We start from the raw sequence: 23,340 nt of genomic DNA on the forward strand, positions 1-23,340 counted from the left end.
ATCCTTATACCCCTTCTTAAAAATCTGTATAATGGGGGCCGTTGAGCAAGAAGGCGGCATCCCTTTCCTAGCTGAGGCGTTTAGTATCATGGTCAAGACCAGGGCATTGGCAATAGGCAACACAGTGCACCAGCACTAGAGGAAAGCAAAAATATACCATATCTTTGTAAATATGGAGCATTTCTGCTTTCTCCCTTTCATGCAATGCAGCACAGCAAGTTCCACAGCTGCGCTGCATAAAATATTATTAAATGTGCCCCAAAATGTTTTTGATGTTAAGACTCATCTAGCACTATATGCACTTAAAATGGAAGTCAGAGTAACACAGGCTTATTATTATGCCATAAATACAAAATACAAGGTAATGCTGATAATAAACTCAGCAAAATCGATAGTCACAAAATTACTTGCTCAGGGAGTTTTTGTGCCCATATGCATTCTGAATAGAAGTCACACATTGACCTAAGAATAATTTCACATTTATTATCTCACAATAAATAAGACCAATGGTGCTTTGCTCGTTTATGGCCACATGGAGAAACAATTATTTCAAATGTGTTATCTCATTGGATGATGAAAGAGGAGAATCACTGGAACTTCTGACCATCTCGGCTGACTCTGCTTGCTTGTATTGGGGAAGAGACTGACTGGTACTGTGTCCAAAACTGTTTATATGAATTCTGAACAAGATTCCTGAATTTATAGGTAAAGTGAAAAATGAAAAGCTTAGTCTTCAGTTTCTACTATCAATAGGGCTCTGCCAAGATTGCTCATATATTAGAGATTGTTTTTGTAATTGGCTGGCGACACAGTTGTGTCTAAAGCAACAATTAGCATTTTTATTCGACAACAATATTTTGATATTCTTTACTACACCAAGTGATTGATACTCAGCCGAATCAGAGATATATATGTTGGCGTTTTGAGGACCATTTAATTTAAAACGACATTATGAGAATATAATGCTTTGAACATTACAGAGTCAGTTGCAATGGAGTGACTGTATGCCACGTAACGGAGAAAGAGGCCCTGAGACTCTGGAATTAACATAAGTTGTAAAGAAGAGTCCTTTGAACTGCAACATTTGTATTGTGTAGTGACACTCTAGAGAATGGCCGAGACGCAGGAGCTACATTGCCAGAGTAATATTACAGACAAAAGGGTTGATCAATAATCTTTGTACCCTTTGTAGGCTGAAAAATAATGGATGTAATATACTGGAAGAAATATTGGGAAGCTTTACGTGTGAGAATAATATCCTGAAGTACCGATACACTACAGTCTCCTTTTGATATAAGACAGATGACTTCAGACTTTTATTGGTCCATGAATTATCAAGGAGATCTCGTTTCCAATCTCCCCATTCAGACTAGCTTGAAGGGGAAAGACAGTTCAGATGACAAGTAGTTCACGAGCAGTGAACAACAGTAGTGAACAACTGAAAAACCAGATGAGTTTTCCAAAACAGCTTTATAACCTACATGAGTTATCCTACATCACTTACTAGCTTTCCAATTGACATGACTGAAAGGCTATCCTATATGCCTACATCTACCGAACAGTAGAGATAGAAAGAAAACCACCTTCTATCGACATAGCTGGTAGTCTTTCTATTGTGTCCAGATCAGGTGAGTTCTGAGAGGGTTTATCCTACCCTGCATGACTTTGAACATGCATCATTTTCCTGTGGTTGCCCCTACATCCCTACCTCTACTTATGGCAAGCATATGATGCACTGCTGTGTGGGGTCTGAGCTCACTGACATTAAAACATGTAGAAAGAATGCAACACTGATCTATAGTCACTTTTTCTCCTGTACCTGGCTTATCAGTTTATATAAATACCTCACAACCCAAAGGTCCAATCTTTCCAGGTTTTGTTGTACTCCAAATATCATAAACATACAGGTAAACAGGGTGCACAACAAAATAATTGATCCTTCATTTAGTTTAAGAAGAATATCTTTGGTGTGTGTGTGTGTGTGAGGTGTGTCACCTGATATATGTGAATTAATGGAAAAACAAAAACTGAAAAACCCCACTAGAGGAAACCAAATTGCGGAAAACCAATTTTAAGGAATGACAATTTTAAGGAAACACAAATAAATCAAACATTAATAGAAACATTCCTAAGGAAAGATAATTTTAAGGAAAAATCAAAACTTGCATTAAACTGGGGTGGAGTTTAGCAGTAGTGAGGGGTGTTTGGGTTCATGGATGAGCAATGTTTAATGGTGATGAGGGGGCTTGAGGGTTCAGGAATAGGTGGACTTCAGGGACCGAAAAGGGTTTTAAGGGCTCAGGGATAGGTGGAATTTAGGTGTGATGAGGGTTTTTAGTTATCATGAATGGGTGGAGTTTAGGGGAGGTGAGGGTTTTTTAGGATTCAGGGATGAATGGTGATTAGGGGTGTGAAGTGTTTTTAGGGTTCAGGAATGGGTGGAGATAAGATTGGTGAGGGGTTTTAAAGATTCAGGGACGGGTGGAGTTTAGATATAGAAAGGGGTTTAGGGGTAGTGAGGAATTTTAAGGGGTCAAGGATGGGTGGAGTTTAAGGGCAGTGAGAGTTTTCGTAGGGTTCCGGGATGGGTGGCGTTTGGGTGAGGTGTGGGGCTTTAAGGGTCAGGGATGTGTGAGGTTTAGGCAGAGAAAGGATTTTTATGGTTTAGGACTGGGTGAGGTTTAGGGGTAGTGAGGGGTTTTAGGGCTCAGGAATGGGTGTAGTTTAGGTGTGGTGAGGGGCTTTTAGGGGGAAGGGCTTGCGGTGGGTAGGTGTTGTGAGGGATGGATGGTGTTTAGCCATAGTGTGGTGTCAGAGAATGAGAAGCATCTGATGTAATTGGAAATGTACAAGAGAAACATCTGAAATAATATCCCCTGAAGTAAAGCACTGAAATAAATACCACAAACAAAACTGTTTCTGAAAATAAGACCTGCATCTATTGCATTTACTCCTTAAAAAATATCCATCCAAAAGCCAATTGCTAACAAAAAGACATTCTATGAATTAGTTTCTATGAAATGGTAAATGCCATTCATTCTAAAACTTTCCATGAAACAGTTTAGGTAAAAAGGTTTCTCAGCAATGGTATTCCATGAAATTGTTTTTCTATGAAATCACATTAAACCGTGTCACCATGTTTGCAAAGGGCTTTGAAATCATCAATTGGGTACACTAAGATTGGGGTGGTCATCTAGGAACAGTAATAAGGGCACTCAAATCCAGGCAAAGGTTAGCGTTTGGAGTTTTGTGTTCAGAAAGAAGGCACGTTAAGCTATTGAAGGTTATGGCAAGACCTTGATCCTGCTAGGGTCTAGCTGGTGTCTCATAGAGACTGGCGCCCAGGGAGAAGAGATGCCAACACTGCAGTAGTTTAAATGAGAATATACGTTTGAAGTTGCTTTGTGGGCATAAAACAGGTTGAGCAGGGTTATGCAAAGGGTATCAGTATATTGCTTCCTGGCCTCTGCACTCAGCCAGCCATGGTTGGACAGTACAACAGATAATGACAGTAGATTTTAAACAAAGGAAGCATGAGTCTGGAAGGAGCAAATACTAAAGAAACAAGTAAAATAATCCTTCTGAATGCTGAAAATGAGACATGTGCATCTCACTCTTGTGACAGCCAAGGGGTGGCCAAACACCACATTTTTGGCAGCAATTTCTAGTTAACGTTTACAGACTACTACCCTACAAGACACACGAAAACACACACAAAAAACACACACCCTTCGATTAAAGACCTATCTTCAAGAAGTGGAATGGCACTCCCTATGAGGAAGAACTATTTTTTGTCCAGTCTAGTTTTCCTTAGCCTCACTGTTGAGTAAGACTCAATTAGTTTTCCTGATGTAGCTCAGTGGGCGGTGGTGGCACCAAGGGAGAGAGTTAGATACAAAGAAGCTTTGGTACACCTAAATGTAAAAGAGAGCAGTACACCAAACTAATTTTGCACCATAAGAAAAATTGTCAATGACCCCTTTTGGATTAAAATATACATGGCTGTTGGTGGGCATTTCCTGACTCAGTATCAGTTTGTCCTCAGCCTCTGAGGCCCTACTGTGGCAGGATGTTTGATCTTTCCAGTCCCACAGAGCGTGCAAAAACCAAGATATAAGCATGAGTAGAGTAACCATCTGCTTCCAAGTGATTATAGACACGTTTTCCAGTCAGCAACTTTCTACTGATCACCTACTGCATCATGGGAGTTGTAAATTTGCTTCTCTTCCATTTAACTAATTAGACTAACACACCTGAATACAGTGATTTGTAGGTGAAAAATTCAGGATCGGAGACAATGTTCCTAATGACCTGGAGTTAGGGCGTCACCCTATGCATGAGATGGTAGCATCAAAAACCCATTATTTGTAAAATTTCTTGTTTTAATTGTAATGTAATTTATGTTGTGACCTGGAGTGAGGTGGTTACACTAAGTACAAAACAGGAACATCGAAAAGCCATTATTTACACAATTACCTTGTTTTAGTTGTATCAAGAATGTGAATCATATCAAGCTCTTTTTATTTGCCCGGCTGCCAGTATAATGCTATTTGGCAAAGTTAGGCCTGATTCTGGGAACCTATACCGCTGAACCCTATGCCTGAAAAATCATTGTTTGTTTTTGCAAGTGTGAAGTTGGGACGCAAGAATACTCTTATTTTATAGTGTAGCCACAGAAGAAAAAACAGAACACACAACCTAACTTCAATTTCTCATTTATCCCTACCACAAACCCTGTTCTGAAAGACCACATTTGGTGAAAACTTAGTTTGGATGCCGTGCATAACAAAAAATATAGGCCGCTCACAAGTAAGAAAGCCATTGTGCGAGTTCTAGTGATATTGTGTTTAGAGAAGTGTATGCCTGCCACCTCAGAAGTGAATTAACTCAGGACCATTGGATGGTGGTGGCCAGATTCAACACCTGTTGCCTACTTGTCATAGAACAAAGTGCGGAACCAAACTGAGAACCACATACTTTCTGAAAAGTATCTCTTGCAACATCACATGTAATGCAACATATTTCATCCGATTAGGTTTACACTGAACCGTTATAAATGCAGCAAACTATGGACTGCAGTTCGATCCAAAATGACTTTAGCGAAATTTAGAGATGGGGAATGTTTTAGTTGTCTCCAAAAAACAGAAGCAGGGTCAAAGAAGAGCGAATGAATGCTTAGGGCTGGATCAGAAACCACTGTTGACTGGACCGGCTTAATGTCCTTGGTGGAAAGTTAAGGCAGTGCTTGCTAAAAATAACTTTTACCATAACATTATGAAAATACAATTCTCGAGGTAGTAATGTGCTACATGACTGTTTGTGCTTATTTGTTATGTGGTATTTTTTGTGTTGGTTATGTACTCTATTTTTTTATGCAACCGAATTATTGTGCTGAATCGTTGAAATGTAATTTTGTTGTGCTGCACTACAATTATTTTGTGTTTAGTTTTGACTGATTGTTGTAATGTGAAATTAACATGGCAGAAGACAAATGTCCACTGCTTCTGTGCTGCTGTGACTATCATTGCCCTGCTGCGGATCTGCTTGCTTTTATTTACTCTTTTCCCCACAGTTGCTGTAAGGCTTTTGAAATCACACACAAAAATCTATGACGAGAAATCCTTTCCAGTATTCCGATTGAGGCTCCTTACAAAGTCTCATAAAAGACTCCTTCATTCTAAAATTACCTTGTTTTGACGAACTTGTGAGGGTGCTAAAAATGTACATCTTGGAATGTGACATTCATATATCCAGGCACTCACACTCAATCAAACACTCCCGCACTCACACACACAAATTCTTAATCTCAGCTGAATCTTTCTTTTTAAGCACAGAAATTCAAGGGGAGAGGGAACGACACAAAGGAGAAATTGGGGAGAAACTTGGCGGAAAAAATAAATAAATAAACAATGGGACATAAAAAAAAGGCAAATAAAATGTCCGAGTGGGAAAAGGGAAGGGAAGAGGGAATATAAGGTGCGTGGCTGAAGGAAGGATAAAGAAGATTTAATTGAAAAGTATGGATTTGCAAATGCACTGTTCTGAATAATTGTAATTGTTCCAGAACTTTAGTTCACATTCAGCAACAATTTGAACATGTAAATTTGGAAAACAGTGTTAAAATTATTTCAAATCACTCAAATTAGCTGGAGGGAAATAATATTCAGGAAGTCCTACTTAGTATTCATTTAATTTACTCTGAACTTCCTCAACGTTATTCATTTTCTCTGTTTTCATATAAAATAGAGGCACTCAATGTCTTCCTGATTTGTCTGAAGATGCGTGTTCGAAAGCAGAACACACGGGCAAAGAACCAGGCAATGCTAAAGATATGGGTTTGAACACTAACCGGTAGGTAAAAAGAAATCCATGCCTGTGCATACCAATAAGAATGTTCTACAGCCAGAAACGCCTGTGTGCAACGATGTGGTCACAATATGGAAGCCAGACTTAGACGTGATTTGATTGATGGGCAAATTACCACCACCTGCACAAGAAGTCCCTTGGCTGCTTTGGTTTGGAAAACGGCATTAAAATGCGGTGTAAACCATGCGAGCCATTTCAACGTAAGTGTTACCATGCTTGCCTTTACCACACATATGCCTTTACAGCGATTTCCATTGTAAAAGCGTTAAAGGCATATGTGTGGTAAAGGCAGTCATCGGTCTAGCATTGGAGCGAATTGGCGGGGGTGGGAGGTGTTGGAGACTTCCTGCTGACAACAATCGAAGGAACGGCGGCTTGGTGAGTAGTTTTTAGTTTTTTTTAGGTAAGGCTGGGGTTGGGGTATTTTACAGGACTGAGGGCCGGGTTTTAGGGCTAAGGGTGGGAGGTCAGGGTAGTTTTCAGGGCTGGCGGCCAGATTTCAGGGGTCAGGGTAGTTTTTAGGGAGGGGGGTCAGGTAGTTTTTAGGGCTAAGGGCCGGTTTTAGGGTTCAGGGTAGGGGGGTGGAGTCGGGTGCTTTTGGGGCTGGGGTCGGGGTCGTTTTTAGGAATGGGGGCCAGTTTTAGGGCTCAGGTGGGGGGCTGGGGTGTTTTAAGGGCTGGGGTCGGGGTAGTTTTAAGGGCTGGTGTCTGGTTTTAGGGCTCAGGGAGGAGGGCCTGGGATGTAGCCTTCACCCCTCATTAACCTTTACCAGTCATGCCTTTACAATTAAATTTGTTGTAAAGACATGCGTGGTACAGACGCGCTTGTGGTTATAACCGCGTAGTTAAGGCATGTGAAGCAGAGGCGTCACTAGGGTTGGTGTCACCCAGTGCGGTAACCTATGGTGTCACCCCCTCACGACTTACCCCATGGACCTGTGGATCCGCTCTGAATGAGACCTTCGGCGCCAGTCGACTTACTGGCCGATGACACTGAGGCGCGGATCAGCGCACCTCCCCTCTGCTCAGCTTCGCCTCAGCCACACCACGCCGGGGCTTTCACCTTTTCTGGGCCGGTTCAGCCCTCGCCTGATGTCTCCGTGTGGCAGCTTCATCAACAGGAGCGATGTGGCTCGGTATGGGGTCCTGGGCGCCAAGCGCTTTTCTTGCTTTATTTTGTGCCGCTTCTGCACCTTGCTCCACCTCGTCCGCCACGTGCCTATGTCCTCTGCGACTCTCTAGGCTTCTTCCTACCGCTCCCTCTCAGGCAGCTGCTGTTCCCTCCGCTGCTGATCTCTGTGTGGAGCACCCCGCCACTCTCCTCACCGGGGTCAGTTGCCTTCAGTGGTCCTCTGCTCACCCCCCAGGGCGGTCGTTGTCCCCTTGTCACTGCCGCCGAGTATTTCCGATGGCCGCTTCTCCGTCATTTGAGTCACCCCAGTCCCAAGCGGTTCCCGAGGTGCGTAGCTTCAGGCCGTTTCCGCTCCGGGTAGGCTCTCGGCTCAGCGGGGGCTCGATTGTCCGTCAGGCCCCTTGGCGCCACCGCTTGGGTTGCACAATCCTCTCTCTCCATGGGTCAGCGTGCTCAACTTTGTGCCTGGGCCGGCTCCCTGTATTGGCTGTCAGCTGCCCTCGGTCGCCAGTCGATGAGCCTGGCCAATGCCCCCCGTCCCGTGTGGCTGCTCTTTCCTCTGCACCGTCGCTGCCCCTGCTACCTGGCTGCAGGCCTACATGCGCCTCACTAGGTCTTGCTGCGGTCCAGTCTCCCGGGCCCCCAAGTGCTACGCTCTATCGCCCCAGTGTAGGGCTGCAGGGAAGCCACTGCTCCGACGTTAGGCCTGCAAGGGAGCGCCAGTCGATAACTCTGCCGATGCTCCGTGTCGGCAAGCCTGCACCTACCCGGACCCCGCGGTTTCGCAGTGACACTCTGCACGGGCTCTTAATGGCCTGTTAGGCCCATCACCGGCTCCTGGTCCCCGGCAGCCTCCGCTCTCCCTCCGTCTTGGAGTTGGAGCCATGCGTTGGGCGCTCCACCAGGCCTTTCACCGTGTTCCGCAGCCTCCGGGGAGCCCTTAACTACCTCTCTGGTGGCTGTGAAGTCTCGGCTGCTTCTCACCCGCCCCACCCCCATTAGAGTGGATGGATCCGGCTGCCATTTTCAGGTCAGTGTCTCACGGTCCGCTGCCGCTGTGTGGCAAGTGAGTCGACTCCCGAGCCCCCAGCCTCAGTCCTTGCTCTGTCGAGGCATCAGACGGGCTGGGGGAGAATTTCCCTTGCGAAGTTTGACTTTAGGTGTCACCCCCTTTGATGGTGTCACCCGGTGCAGTCCGCACCCCCCGCACCCTCCTAGTGACGCCACTAATGTGAAGTAATCGCATGGTTAGTTCCATTATACAACCTTTCCGCTTAACCAAAGGATATACATACCAACAACATACTCGACAACATCAGAACTGCCCTAAACATATCCCAGTTGAGGAAGGAACTTAGGCTCTCCTCAATGAACATTACAAAGAAATGCCATATTAATAACCCTTATACCTCCAGACCATTGTAAGCAACCTTCCTTCACTGTGTACAGCCCTCTTTTGCTCCTATCTAGGTTCAGGCTATACAAATATAAGAAAATAAATGTATTTACATCTGGCAGAACTTAGATCTGTTTTACTTTTCTGGAAATCTTTGTCTAGGAGGCTGAGGGCAGAGAAAGGTGTTCTGTAAGCAGACATTGTTTATATATATTTCACAACAATACTATAGATTTTTGCTGTAGTGTTACAAATACGTTTGAGTAATTTGCGGTTTGCTTTTCCAGGGCGCACTACCAAGAATGACTTGGACCAGAGACATTGTAAGGCATGGGCAAAGTGGGAGAGCCTTGGGCCCCCACCTTCCAAAGCCCCACCCCCCTAAGGAAAATGAGCGTCCTCTCTAGCTCACTTCTGTGTATTTCTGTTGTAACGTTTAACATATAATGCAATATTGTTGGGCAACCTAGGGCTTGAATTAGTAAAACATGTGAAATAAAATTCAAAGTTCTTCCTAAAAGGGTCTCCAAAATATTTATTGTCTGGGACCCCAAAAATCATTAAGAAGAAACAGCATGGGGCACACTTGCATTCTATATCTTGAATTTCCTAAGGCTTATTCAGCCATGTGTACCTGCTTTGGTCAACTCAGGGTTCATTGCTGCAACATACACCAGTTCCAAATTCAATCACCAGCTTCCCTATCTGATTTCAGGCCCCATTTTATGTGACCTTCAAATTATATCTTCCTAAGCCAAACCATTGGCTCAGCACCTGCTGCAGGTATCCACATGTAACAAAGGTCTGAATTTCAACAGGGCATATTTTGCCAAGTTCAAGAGAATGAGTGTCATGGAGTTGGGCTATAATAACAGTCACAAAACAAGCTCTACGATAGCAATCGGTCTGTTGTATGCACTACATAAATGATCATTAATGTTATCCCTGAATCACAGGCCTTGCAATGCTTGCCAATCACAAGAGACACGTTGAACCCAAAATAGTTATGCTCATTTGGGACTGTCGTGCCACTGCCTGCCCCAATAATATCAACAGTTTTGAGAGCAGCAAATAGATTTTTGATTCCTAAGAACCGAATTTAGCAGAATGGTCTGCCCATTCTATCCCAGAGAAACAATCCTAGAAAAATTGATAAAGTAACTCAAACAAGCCTCCTTCTCAAGGACAAATCAATATATTAAAAAAGGATACAAAGCTTACATTGTGCCTTGGATGAACCATTCTGCAACTATACATTTCACTACTGAATAAATTCACTCCATAGCGTGCAGCCAAACCAGGCAAACTAGTTTGCATTTTTCTATTTCTTCGAAGTTTATTTTATGGCAAATGAAAAACGAGTTACAGTAAATAAAAGACAATTAACAGCTAGAGCGGTCGGCCTCAAAGCTGTGGAACCGGGTTCGAGTTTCGGCAGAGATGCTCAACATCCTGTGATTGTGGACAAATCACTTAATCTCCCCGTGCCTAACAAAATGAATGTGTCAGTCTGTAACGCTACTGGTGCTCATGTAAAGAACTCTAATAACTTTGAGTCCAGTTTGCGCTATATAAAACGTTACTAGAAAAACAAATACGCATAATGTGAAAATGATTGGGCTCTTACATACACTCTTAGATATTGTAGGGGATAGGAAGTGATTGAGTACCTACTTTGGACTTCAATGTTAACAGTTTGAAAGTACCTTTTACCTTCTTAGACAAGTCATTCTCCATGCTTATTTATGTCAGATACAGCTCATAAGGTGGATGGGATGAGACCTCTGTCCTTCAACTAATCGCGGATCTTTCAGCAAGTTAGTATTGAAGAAAAGATTGGCTATTTGAAATTAGATGCTCCCAAAGTTACAGTCTACCCCTTCTATTGGGTTTATGGAAGCTGACGTCTAAAACAGTGCCTCTACTAAATCAGAGGAGAAGACCAAACTTCGATACATGCAGGGATGCTGCAGCAACCTTATTGAACAGCATCTTCAACCTTAAATTACCTTTTAAGACACAAAGGCACCTTGAATTTGGCCTTTCTACCTCCGATTCTTTCAAACCTGCCCTATTTTCAGGTTGTGTTTCCAAGCAGCAATACACGTCCTGGTGGGATGTAGCCTAAAGCCCAACTCCTCTTAATTTTCTGCAGTTTATGTATGAACTAGGTCTTCTTCAGCCTTTTTCACTCTAAACAAATGTGACATATTGGGGCTGGCATACTCTGTGCCATTTGAAAAACGTATGTCTACACACTGTACATCAGCGGTTTTTACAAATAAATGTAACAGGAATCCTTTCCACAACCCCAGCCTATTACATTTACACAGACCCCCCTCAAGATATTACGGCATAGATTTGCAAATTATGAGGCACAAAAATGGAAATTTTGCTGCATAATGTGGCACTTGATTTTACAGGTAATCATTCATTTTCAGCCTTAAATCAATGCAAACTATTTTAGCAGAGTATTCCACTTTGAAATAGGCATGTTGAAAGTGTCTGCAGCTCAATGGAAGCACAGCTTCAATCTAAACCTCGTGAGAGGGGGCCCTATTTCTCCCCGGGATGTTCTAGCACCCATGTATGCACCCCTGCCGGGGTAACTCTGCCTCCTGGACCCGTCACTTTTAAAACACAGTCATTTCTGTAATGTTATAGGCTTCCCTAAATGATGCACTGAGGCGCGGTAAGGTTATGGCTCATGAAATTACTTTATTCTCCATATACACGAGAGCGCCGGGCAAAGCACGACCGCGCGGTCGATAACGCGACTCGCGCATTACATTGTTCGCGCTGTCCTCGCACGCTACGTAACCACGTAGCGTGCGAGGACTAGAGCGCTACACTACATATCTCCCTTCTTTTACAAGGCCCAATGAACATGCAGTCCTTACAGTCTCTAGGGTGCATAGCTTCCCTCTAGATCAAAGTCTCTGAAGGTCTTACAACCACTCTGCCTGCTCTGGTGCGCCTTACCGGAGTGGAGGAAATATCCGGGTTACTGTCCACAGCTGGGCTCCCCACCGTATCTCGGGGAGCACCTCGTTCTCCTCTCCCCGGGGTACTACTCTCCTCTCTGGGTAATTCCTCCATCTCCGTCGCCCCCTGATCTTCCTGCTCCTTACGGCTCTCTTCCGCCTTCATGTCTCTTCCTTCAGTGGGGCTACTTCCTTCGTTTTCCCTTGGATTGGTTTCTTGTTGTGTCTTTTCATTCTCTTCCTCTGGCCATTTTAAGATCTTGTTGCATTTGGCCATGCGATCTTGGGACCACACATTCCCATCGCTGAGTAATGCAGCTCTCTCGTACACTTCCTTCACCTGTAGTGGTGGACTGTACTTGCTGTCTCCCTTCCTTTTCCATACAGCCAATTTGACTCTCACCCATTCCCCTCTCTCTAGTGTTGTTTCCTTCACTTTCCTCCGCTGGTTGTAGTACTCTGTGTATACCCTCTGGGCCTTCTCCAGATTGTGTTGTACCACCGCAGGGGACCATTTACTGGTGATCGTCTTCTCTCTCCACGTCACATTGTCCATGGTGAAGGAGTGTCTCCCTCTTAAGATTTGGAACGGGCTATACCCAGTGCCCGTGGGAGTGATGCGGTATGCCCAAATCATGTTCTGTATCTCCTTCTCCCAATCTTTTCCCATCATGATGGCTGCTTGAATGGACCCCATAAGGACTCTGTTGAATCGTTCCACCTGTCCATTGCTCGATGGATGGTACACTGCTGTGTGTAGCAATTTGATTACATTTCGCTCGGCATACTTGTGCCATTTTTCAGACGTGAATTGAGGTCCATTGTCACTCAAGATGGTTCTCGGAATACCTTCTCTTAGGAACACTGTGGTAAGAAACTTAATCACTGTCTCAGCAGCCATTTCTTCTTGTATGTGTATCTACGGCCACTTCGAATATTTGTCGACCAGAACGTATAGGTATTGGGGCGTTCCATGGGTGTCCAGCACTGGCCCCAGGATGTCCACCGCCACATCTTCCAACGGGCCACTCGGTAGTGTGAATTTCCCCAACGCCGGTCGTAGGGGATTCAGCGTTTTGTCCGCTCTTTGGCACTGATCACATCCTCTCACTTGCCTTTCCACCTGAGCGTCCATTCCTGGCCACCAGTACATGTACTTTGCTCTCGCCTTGGTTTTTACTATTCCCAAATGTCCTTCGTGTAGTAATGCGACTAATCGAGAAACTAACGCTGCCGGGGGAATTACTTTATCCCCTCTGTACAGGAATGTTCCTTCGTCCCCTACCGATAATTCCTCCCTGACTTCATAGTATTTCTTGAGTGCCTCCCCTAGCCGTTTCTTTTCCGGCCATCCATGTATTATGTTCTCTTTGACTTCACGGATTTCCATGTCTTCTTCATACGCTTGTGTCCAGACTTGCTTACTTATCACTCTTTCTGGATCTTCCATTAACGTTACTATTTCTTCCTCTTCTGTAGCGGTGTTCGGGGCATCTTCCATGGCTGGTGCTCTACTAAGGTAATCTGCTACCTTGTTTCTTGTCCCCGGTATGTACTCCACATCGTACCTGTACTCTAATAGTTTGAGTGTCATTTTTGCGATGCGTGGCGTAGCACTGGCATGCCCACTCGAGGTAAGCACTTTGACTAATGGCTTATGATCTGTTTTGAGTAGGAACCTTGTGCCCCATAGAAATTGGCGAAATTTCCCCATGGCCCACACTACTGCTAGCATCTCCTTCTCGATCACGCTGTATTTCCGTTCAGTGGGTGATAGCGTTCTTGACGCGAAGCTGAGGGTCTCCGCCGTTCCGTCTCTCCTCTCCTGCATGAGGACTGCCCCTAGGCCTTTTTCGCTGCCATTCGTCGTCAGAATTGACCGACCGAGTGGATCATATCCTTGCAGTGGCACCGCTTGGCTGATGTCTTTCTTCAGGGCTTCAAATTCCTTTTGTGTTTCTTCAGTCCATTTGCATACCGTTTTGTCCCTCGTTAGTTGTCTTAGGTGGTGTGTCTTGGTGGCAAAGTGTTGCACGAACTTGCTGTAATATCATTCCTAGGAAGGACCGCACCTCTTCTTTGTTGGTGGGGGCCATTGCCTTGCATATCGCTTCCACATTTGCTTGTTTTGGGGTGATGCCTTGTCCTCCTATTTCGTGACCTAGGTAAGTGACTGACGTCATTCCCAGTCGGCACTTCTCCCATTCCGCGGTTAGGCCGTTGTTCTCTAGCACCCGGAGTACCTTATCCAGCCTCTCATCATGGTTTTTTCTATCTGTGCCCATCACCAGTATGTCGTCTTGGAAGTACTGAATGCCCTCGATGTCCTGGAATAGGCGATACATTAATTTCTGGAACACCGCCGCTGCTGAGGCGAGACCGAATGGCTTTCGGTGGAATTGGTAGCATCCAAAGGGTGTTATAAAGGATGTCAGTTTCCGGCTTGTCGGATGTAGATCTATCTGGTGATAGGCCGATGTTAGGTCGATGGGTCGATGGTGGAGAACCACTTTACCCCCTTGGTTTTAGCTAGCATTTCTTCGATGCGAGGTATTGGAAATTTTTCCACGATGAGACATTTGTTCAGTTCTTGAAGATCCACACATAGGCGGACTTTGCCATTGGGTTTCATCGCCACTACCAAGGGGGCGAGCCATTCTGCACTGTCTATCGGCTCTATTATTCCATCTTTTTCCAGTCTATGAAGCTCCATTTGCACTGCTTCTTTTACAGCTAGAGGTACGTTGCGGACTTTGTGGGATACTGGTCTGGAGTTTTCTTTGAGTACTATCTTGTGTGTGAATTTCTCCAGTTTTCTAACCTTCCCTCCAAACACTTTCGGGAATTTGCTCTTCATCTCTTCCAGTCCCGGCCAGCTCCCTGGCGCTGTCATAAGCACTTGTGTGTCCCCTCCTGGGTCTAGCTTAATCCCTAGATCACCTTGATCCATCCATCCTAGGACGGAGGGGCCCTTCTCCGCTATGTATAGTTTGCACTCTGCCCGTCTTCCTCTAAATTCGAAGATCAACTTCCTGTATCCCACCATGGGAATCGGTTTGCCTGTGTACGATACTGGTCGTATATCTGGTGGTTCTAGTCTTGCTCCCAAACTGGGCTCGAATTGTTCCTTCCACACTGCTCTTTGGATGATGGTGTATGGGGATCCCGAGTCTATTACTATCTTGATCCTCACTCCTCCTATCAGCATGTCGCATTGTGGTTTGCGGGATAGCTTTCCATCAATCCCCAGTACTTGGTCTTCTACGCATAGTACCTCAACGTCTTCCTCTTGTTCTTCTTCTTCCTCCAGTTGATCTTGAGCAACGTACTAAACCATGGGTCTCTTCATTTTTCGTCGACAGACCTTCTCATAGTGTCCCATTATGCCGCAGAACATACACTTCGCTCGGAAAGCCGGGCAACGTTTGTCCTGGGCTGCATGTGCTAGACTTCCACACCTGTAGCATGCCCAGTTGTTGTCCCTTTTCTGCTTCCATGTTTGCCCTTGTTTCCCTTTCCATTTAGTAGGTCCTTTACTTTCCGGGGGCATGGGTTTGCTCCTTCCCTGTGGTTCGGCGTCGTCCACTTTGTTCACCATGGTCTTCGGGAGCGTGTCCTTTTGCTGCCTTTGCGCACCTTTTTGTCAATTCTGCCTTTTTTACCATAGCAGTTACTTCTTTTAGTGGCGCCTCGCTATTTGCCCACAACTTGTCTTGTACGCTCTTGTTGGTGGTATGCATGACGATTTGATCTTTAATGAACTCATCATGCAAAGCTCCATACTTGCATGTCACTGCCAACTTTCTCAACGCTGCTACGTAATCATCTATGGTTTCTCCAGCCTCTTGTTTCCTTTGTTGGAAATTGTATCGATCAATTGAAACACTCACTGCTCGGCGATAGTGGGTGTCGAGGTCCTCCATGGCATGTTTAAATACGTCATCATCTGCAGCTTGTCGGGGGGTAGGTACCAGGTTCTGCAAAACTCTTATGCCCTCCGGGCCTAAGTTGTGCAGGAGAATCCTTTTCTTCCTCGCGCTGGGGAAAGCTTCTCCATTTTCGTCTTCAAGTGCTGCAATATAGTTCATGAAATACTCTCGCCAATCCTCCCACTTCATTTGGGGTTCTCCCGGTCTCGGCAGGAATGGGATTGGCGCCGTCAGCGAAGATCCTTGCGCGCTCATCTCGGCGCGTCTTTCTGGTGCCGCCCCTGGGCCTCTTGGGCTGCCTGGCGTGTCCGCGCTGCCTGGCTGCGCCTGCTCTTGTTGTGTCTCTTCCGCTCCCCCATCACTGCATGCTGCCGCTTCCGCCAGGTTCCCTGTGGTTTAGGGTCTACACCGTCCTTCTCCTGCTTTCTCCCCTACGCTGGTTTCTCACCTGGTGGTCGGCTTTTCTTCCTTGCTGCCTCTGCCACGCTCTCTCTCTGTGTATGTACTGCAGTGGTGGTCTCCCTCTTGTAGTCCTCAGTGGTGGGTGCTGGGCTGGCCTGTGCTTTCTGGGTGGTGGGTCTGGTCTTCCACTTTTCTTCCTCCCGATCAGAGAGATCCCATATCTCATCGCCACTGTAATGTTATAGGCTTCCCTAAATGATGCACTGAAGCGCGGTAAGGTTGTGGCTCATGAAATTACTTTATTCTCCATATACACGAGAGCGCCGGGCAAAGCACGACCGCGCGGTCGATAACGCGACTCGTGCATGCGCATTACATTGTTAGCGCTGTCCTCGCGCGCTACGTAACTACGTAGCGTGCGAGGACTAGAGCGCTACACTACAATTTCTATCACTCTTTTTCACATTGAACATATATTGATAATACTAATAGCATACGTGTAGCGTTACATTTACCCAACAACCGTTCACATGGAAAAGTTGTGCAAAAGATTATTCTAAAAGTTTTGTGCAAGAGTTTTGTAAGAAAAGCCAATTTACAAACACAATAGCATATTCTGGTCTCAATTTATCCAGTTTTACGTGTGACAGGTCTGCTTGCTTCACTTTGAGACAACTGATGCACCTTTGGTTACGATTTTGCCAGGCTGACTTTCCAATCGACTGCACCACCGTCCTCAGACTTCTATGCGTCCGGGGTTTCCCTGTCTCTTGACTCCCCATATAATCAGTTTTACACCACCCCTTGTAAATCTATGGCCCTACACCTGAGCACATGACGGAGGACTGTAGGAGTGCGTAGGCATCATGAAGTGCAACAGGGCTACGATTCGCAGCCTAAGGAGTTGACAGCAGATGAGTAAAAGACAGTAGGGGTCTTGACCCGTACAGGAAGTCCTACTTTGCTGCTAGAGTGCTTTAATAGAAAGTAATATAGAAAATTAAATGTGGCAATTTAAGTGACACTTTATCGTGAGTGAAAAAAGGTAAAGAAATTCATTAAAAAACTATCCTCTTTTCTGAAACCTAATGGTCTAAAGGGTGCCTTAAGATATCTCCAGCACTTCTGTAGCGCGGATAACAGGTACATAGCTGCCAAGATTTCAGATTGCTTATGTGTGCCATTTTCATAATTTCCGTGTATTATGAGTGACATACAGCTACTACGAGTGATACTTTCCCGAATAAAATCAAGCGATGAAGTCCAGTGAAACAGAAAAATATCAAAAATGACCCCCATTTGAGCAATTAGAGACTCTAAGAATATCTTGAAACTTCAGCAAAGTACCAGAAATGGAAAAGCACTAACCTAGTGCCCTTGTAACCTGATTCACATTCTTCGCAGCAGGCATAATAATCCTCTGGTCTATTTTATCATGATTTTAAACTGCCACTAGACAAAATGCTGATCTCGCAACAGCAGGAACATTATTCAGCAGAGTTAACTTGACATTGTTATTGTTGCACGAAAACTCCTGGACACAAAAGGTTTTCTGCACCGTGCCGCATAAGTTCCACACGTAAATAAAATGATCTCTGTGAGAAAAGTAGTAACTCACAACTAGCCTCATAAAAAATGGTTTTGCGAAAATACGTGTTATAACTACGAGGGATATTAACCCTCTGCGCTAGTACATGTCGAGTCAAAAGACAAAACTCTGGCCTGAGCAGGAACAATATAATCAACAACGTTAATTTTTGACACACACACGCACGCACGCACGCACACACACACACACCTCTTGCCCAGCCTTCTATAATTTAACCCCAGCTCAGGGTGTCAGTAGCAATTCATGGGGGCCCGGGCTGGCAGGAAACTGAAACTGCTAACATCCTGCCGTAGTCTGAACTGACCAACACCCTCTCTGGCGTCATGGTAGTGAAAGTCCAGTCCACGTGGGACCAACTGGAGAGAGGCGCCAGCGCCCCCACTCTGGTGTCAGGCGCCCCTCCCCCCCACCCCCACCCCAAGCACCGCCACTCTGGCGCCAGGCGCCGAAAGAAAGGAGTGCATTTACATATCAGAGCCACATGGGTTAATGGCTTGGATCTTGAGACAGGAGGAAGCAGGTATTCTATGGCTGTACGGCGGCACGTAGTGACGTGTGTGCGTACAGCCAAAAACTGAAGGCACAATTGTTTTGCTGTCACTCAGGAGACATTCTTTTGCAGCCAAAATAGTAAACATCAGGGCCAGCATGCTAGTCAGCTGATTTCATAATTTTTTCGTGAATCGCAAAATGCTGGAGGGTCTGTTTACTTACTTTGTAAAGTCTGAAAAAGGATAGGTTCTTTTAACAACAGTAGAAAGAGGGTGTAGAGAGGGCATTACGAGGGGACTTTTCCAGGCTGCTCTTTTACCAGCAAATTAATTTATGTTTGGAAGCACAGACTAAAAGATGGCAAGAAGACAGTAACAGAAATAGTCTAAAGTCTCTAGCAGCAAGCAATCTCTTTTCTTTTATAGCTAAAAAAAAGTCTGTTTATTGACCACAATGGAATTTTAGACATATAATAGAGTATCACCCTAAGAGGCATTTTACCACAGTATCATTCATGGTCAATTTTCAGACCTACACATTTATCATGACTAACATTGAGGCCAAAATATTGATATGGCATATTTGAGAACATTAATTGTACACTTTCCTTGATGATGTTTCAGGAGTTCATATCATGGTTGTGATAAACATTTAACTAAATATTTATGGGACCAATAATGTGCTATACAGCCACCCCAAGAATGTCATAGGGGATGAAAATACTTTTAGCAGTCATCCACCTTTAACATAGTACAACGTAATATGACAGGAAGGAAAGCCAGTGGAAACTAGCACCGAAAAAAGTTAATACAAATCAGGAAACCACCATGTAATGTCATACAAATATAGACAGTTTGGATACCTTGCAGTGACAAGACTTTTGTGAAATATAAAAATCATAGCACAGTAGAGATCACAGTGATCCACGGATTACAGTGTTTAACACCTTGCGCTCTTTTAGGAACCATTGATGTAATTATAATACAATGCAACAATTGAATTACTAATGTACTCATCAGTATATGAAGGGTATTCTTGAAAAAGTATTATGTAAACCTCCAATCACCTCGAGCAGAGAATAGTGCAATAGTTAGTACCTCGGATGATTAGAAGTAGTTCTCTAGTGAGAATACTACATCCATATTTGTTATTTTGTACATAGGTATTTCTGAGGCATGTTACACCCGTGTTATGCTTCAGGTTTTGGTAGCATTTATAATATTACCGTAACATCATATGGTGCCTAGGCTCAATCAGTCATAAGGACAGGACACTGTGTCTGAGAAATATCATGCTGTATGCAATCATAGTATAGGTTTAATTGTTAGTTAAATAAAAGATACCAAGATCAGCAAATGTTATTTTCTTTCTGAATACCTCCTAATACATATGTAAACAGTGTTGCAACACTTCTTTTCAGTCTCATTTTTTATACGCTTCATATTTGGCTATTTTGACATTTTAATTCAGAAAAATTTAAGATGTGCGATCACAATCTTCTAAATGTGTTCCTATTAAAAGGCGATAATGAACATAAATTGGAATTGTGACATCTTTACCCATATTTTTTGCACTTCTATTAGTGCTATATTGTTTTGATATTGCTACTGAATCACATATAGTTCGTTGTCTACTATTAAAATGAAATTATAGATATCAGGGTTACTTGGTTCAGCCATCTCCTAGTGATTTTCTACTCAATGGCAAACACTACATAAATTAATTAAAATTTCTGTTTGTGAAATCCGTAACAAGATTAGTGGATTGCCTCCTAGGCACTATTGTATGCTTTTTTAATTTTATTTAACATTTATTGCCGTCCCTAATTTTTGTCCTAGGAAAATTCACTGAAAAGCCACACATATCCTCAATTATAAAGTGTATAAAGAAGCTCCAATCATAACCATGAATTTAGAACCACAGGAAAATACTAAACATCAAATATTATGTAAGATTAGGTAAATAGAATATTTCACCCGTGACAAGTGAATTGGTAATGGGTAACACTATTGGTAATAGGCAACATCTGCTTACCTTCTTTCTGGCTGCCTGCAGCACTTTGTTGTTGTAGCAAACTCTGACTGTACAATGTGGGCAGTGCCGCCGCCGCGTACTGCTGAATTCCTGAGTATGCCTGGGTGAGGGCATCCATTGTGCCAGTGGAGCCATTCGTCAATCCGGTGGCGCCAAGTCCCCCGTTGAGTGCCGCCATACCTGAGAGCATTTGAGCAACTTTACAAAAAACCCAACAATAGAGAAAAGAAATTGCACTTATTCGTTAGTGCTTTCCAAAATAAGTTGGCAGTATTTTTTTGTTTTTGTTTTTACACCGACAATGACTGCAGTGCATGCAAATTCTGCACTCCACCAGACTGAAATTGGAACACGAAGCACACGGGTTCATCACGTTAAAGCACAACGGCGTACGATATCTGACCACATGCAAATACTGCAGCAAAGGCAAAGCCTTCCTTGAGTTCTAAGCCTCTAATCTTGTGCCTACATTTTAGCCAAAGACATCAGGGACTACACAACACAAACTTGCAACAAAAATCATAAAATATGTCATAGACTACAATGTATGAAAATTACAAGATCAATCTTTGACCACTTCTAGGATCACAGAACGCTACCTAGATATATACAATAAACTTATATTCTTCTTAGATTTAGTTCATCTTAAGGGAAAAAGTCTCAGTTGATGAGAAAAGTCTATAATGGATAGCCACCATAACACAAATGTATTCCAGATCACAAATGCACATACACAACAAACAAGCTAAATGAAACCAAAACCTTAAGCAGTACTGAAATGTAAAACATGTCAAATACAATCAATCATGAAATGAGGCTACAAGCCCTGCACTCAGTACTGAATGCAAGATACTATCCCACACACTAATTGGAAAGTGTTTCCATATTGAGGCACGAAATGCATAAATAGCACAAGCACTGATAATTATGGCCGACATGTAGGACCATTTTGTAAATACAGAGATGTTACACAACACCATAAATAACTGAAATGATCTGAAGAAGCACAGCTATGAAACAGCCAACAGAAAAAATAATAAATAAGATGGGTCATTTGTAAAAAGCTACACAAGCAATTCCAACTTTCTACTTTTTGGGTGATGGAAAACTCTGTGCCACAAAAATACCAGAACCACTCAACAGAACAAACACCGGAGACACCGAAGGCACACATTATCGGGTACGATAAGGTGATATTGTGACCAATTTCGTAAGATGGTTTCTGAGAGGTTGTAGCACGAGCCCATTGTGGTGGATCGCCATTTTTATTTCCAATGCCAGACATAGTCTGTGAAAGCACTAACGATGATCAATGACACAAGTATATAACAGGGACATTCAGTGCCTTCTCTGTATGCAGTTTCATCAACTTTGGCTTCAGCGTCTGCAAAATGTGGCGCTCATTCTGAACCCAAGACAGGGTCTAATGCCCAGCAGCCCACCCCCAAACAAGGCTGGAAAAAGTTCTTCATGGTTGTTGGTTGCCTATTTTAATGCATCTACAATACCCTCAGTGTAGATAAATTATCTGTTGTTTCAGGAGAGTGAGCCTCAACAGCGTTGTTTCATGTACAATTCTGAGTATTTCACTATTTAGGCTTTAGGTTGACAGAAAGACTATTTTGAAAGACAACCTCGGTATTGTACGATGTTTATGTCAAAACATGCCAGAAATAAATGTACTTTTGTCATGCAACATAAATGCCTTACATTTTTATTTCTACAGTATACAAAGGGACTTCTACCATAAGTGAAATCTTTACGAATCTAGAAATTAGTGGACTGGTTTACCATGTATTACGAGTTTATAATGTGTTGAGTTGATAATTAAAAACCAACAGTTCAAAGACTGAGAGGTTCGCAAATGTAACTAAAAACTACAAGATGCAATTTTTGTATTTGATATCGAATGTCTATGTTGCACATAAAACAGCTTTTATTTCCAGTTGTTTGAAATCTATTGTCTATGGTATTAACATAATTCCCATCAATTAGAAGAAATAAACATTATGTAACCCTTCTTATGAACGAAGGGTTTTGGACGTTCTTGCACAATAACAATTGCCAAGCTGCCACTTAGTGCCCTGGACCCTATTTATTTCTGATGTGAAGACCCTAATGTGACGTTGCTTCATCATTTGAAATATGTCATCTGAAAAAATCAACGCCGCAGATTAATGGATGACTATGGGAAGCATGTATTGGAGATAATTAAGGATTACATTTTAATATAGGTAAACGCTACAAACAGAAGGAAGCCAGTATTCACTAGATAGATGGCCTGGTAGCTGATAAAGGTTTTGGATCCTGCTATGAACACATGCAAAACACAATTCAAGAGGTGCGAGGCCTTTAAGAAAAAACCTCCTCCATTCCAAAGTTTTAAAGTTTATTTTTGTTGTTATTAAGTTTTAGTGGCCTAATTAAGAGTTTGGCAGACAGAGTAAAGACAGTCAGCATGGCGGAGGACTTAAGGTCTGCCGCCCTGCCTGCCAGATTTAGAGTTCACCATCAGCTCTGCGGTGAACTAGAAGGGTTTGTATGAACTGCTGCCATGACAGTTTATAGAAAGCCATTTAAAGGTTTTGTCTGCATCTGTCATTGGTGACGGACGCTAACACAAAAGTTTTTACTTTTCCAAAAAATACCCCCAAAGAGGGAATTTGTTTATGGAAAAGTAAAAACGAATTGACCCAAATCAATGAGAGTTTTCTCCCATGGTGTGGGCGGTGGGAGGAGGGGGCATTTTTTTTTATTTTTACTGGCCCTCACTGCTAGAATATTCCAGGTGGTGATGGAAAGGTAAAAAAAAAACATCTGACTGCCCATTCTATATAGGACAGAAGGTCGGATTGCTTACCTATCATATTCCCTCAGGCTGTCAGAGGAAGGTTAATGCCAGCGGTCTGTCAGACTCAAAATTAGGCAGAGGGACTGAGAATTTGGCGGACAGGGTACTCTGTCAGTGTTGCAACAGAGTACCCCGTTCGCCAGACT

At 43.6% G+C, this 23,340-nt stretch overlaps 1 protein-coding gene across 38 annotated transcripts in view; it reads right to left on the bottom strand.

The window, feature by feature from the left end:
- The window catches only part of CELF2 (CUGBP Elav-like family member 2), a 1,172,172-nt gene that overhangs the window by 40,188 nt on the left and 1,108,644 nt on the right, over positions 1-23,340 (bottom strand). For 28 of the 38 annotated variants that reach the window (XM_085653515.1, XM_085653485.1, XM_085653522.1 and 25 more), the window contains one exon: positions 20,344-20,523. In XM_085653515.1, the coding sequence (XP_085509641.1) occupies positions 20,344-20,523 (180 nt within the window). Of the gene's footprint in view, positions 1-20,343; positions 20,542-23,340 lie in introns of all 38 variants that reach the window. The other 10 variants (XM_085653524.1, XM_085653510.1, XM_085653486.1 and 7 more) reach the window with 1 other exon arrangement.

This window comes from Triturus cristatus, chromosome 4_1, assembly GCF_964204655.1.
Source record: "Triturus cristatus chromosome 4_1, aTriCri1.1, whole genome shotgun sequence".
NCBI lineage: Eukaryota > Metazoa > Chordata > Amphibia > Caudata > Salamandridae > Triturus > Triturus cristatus.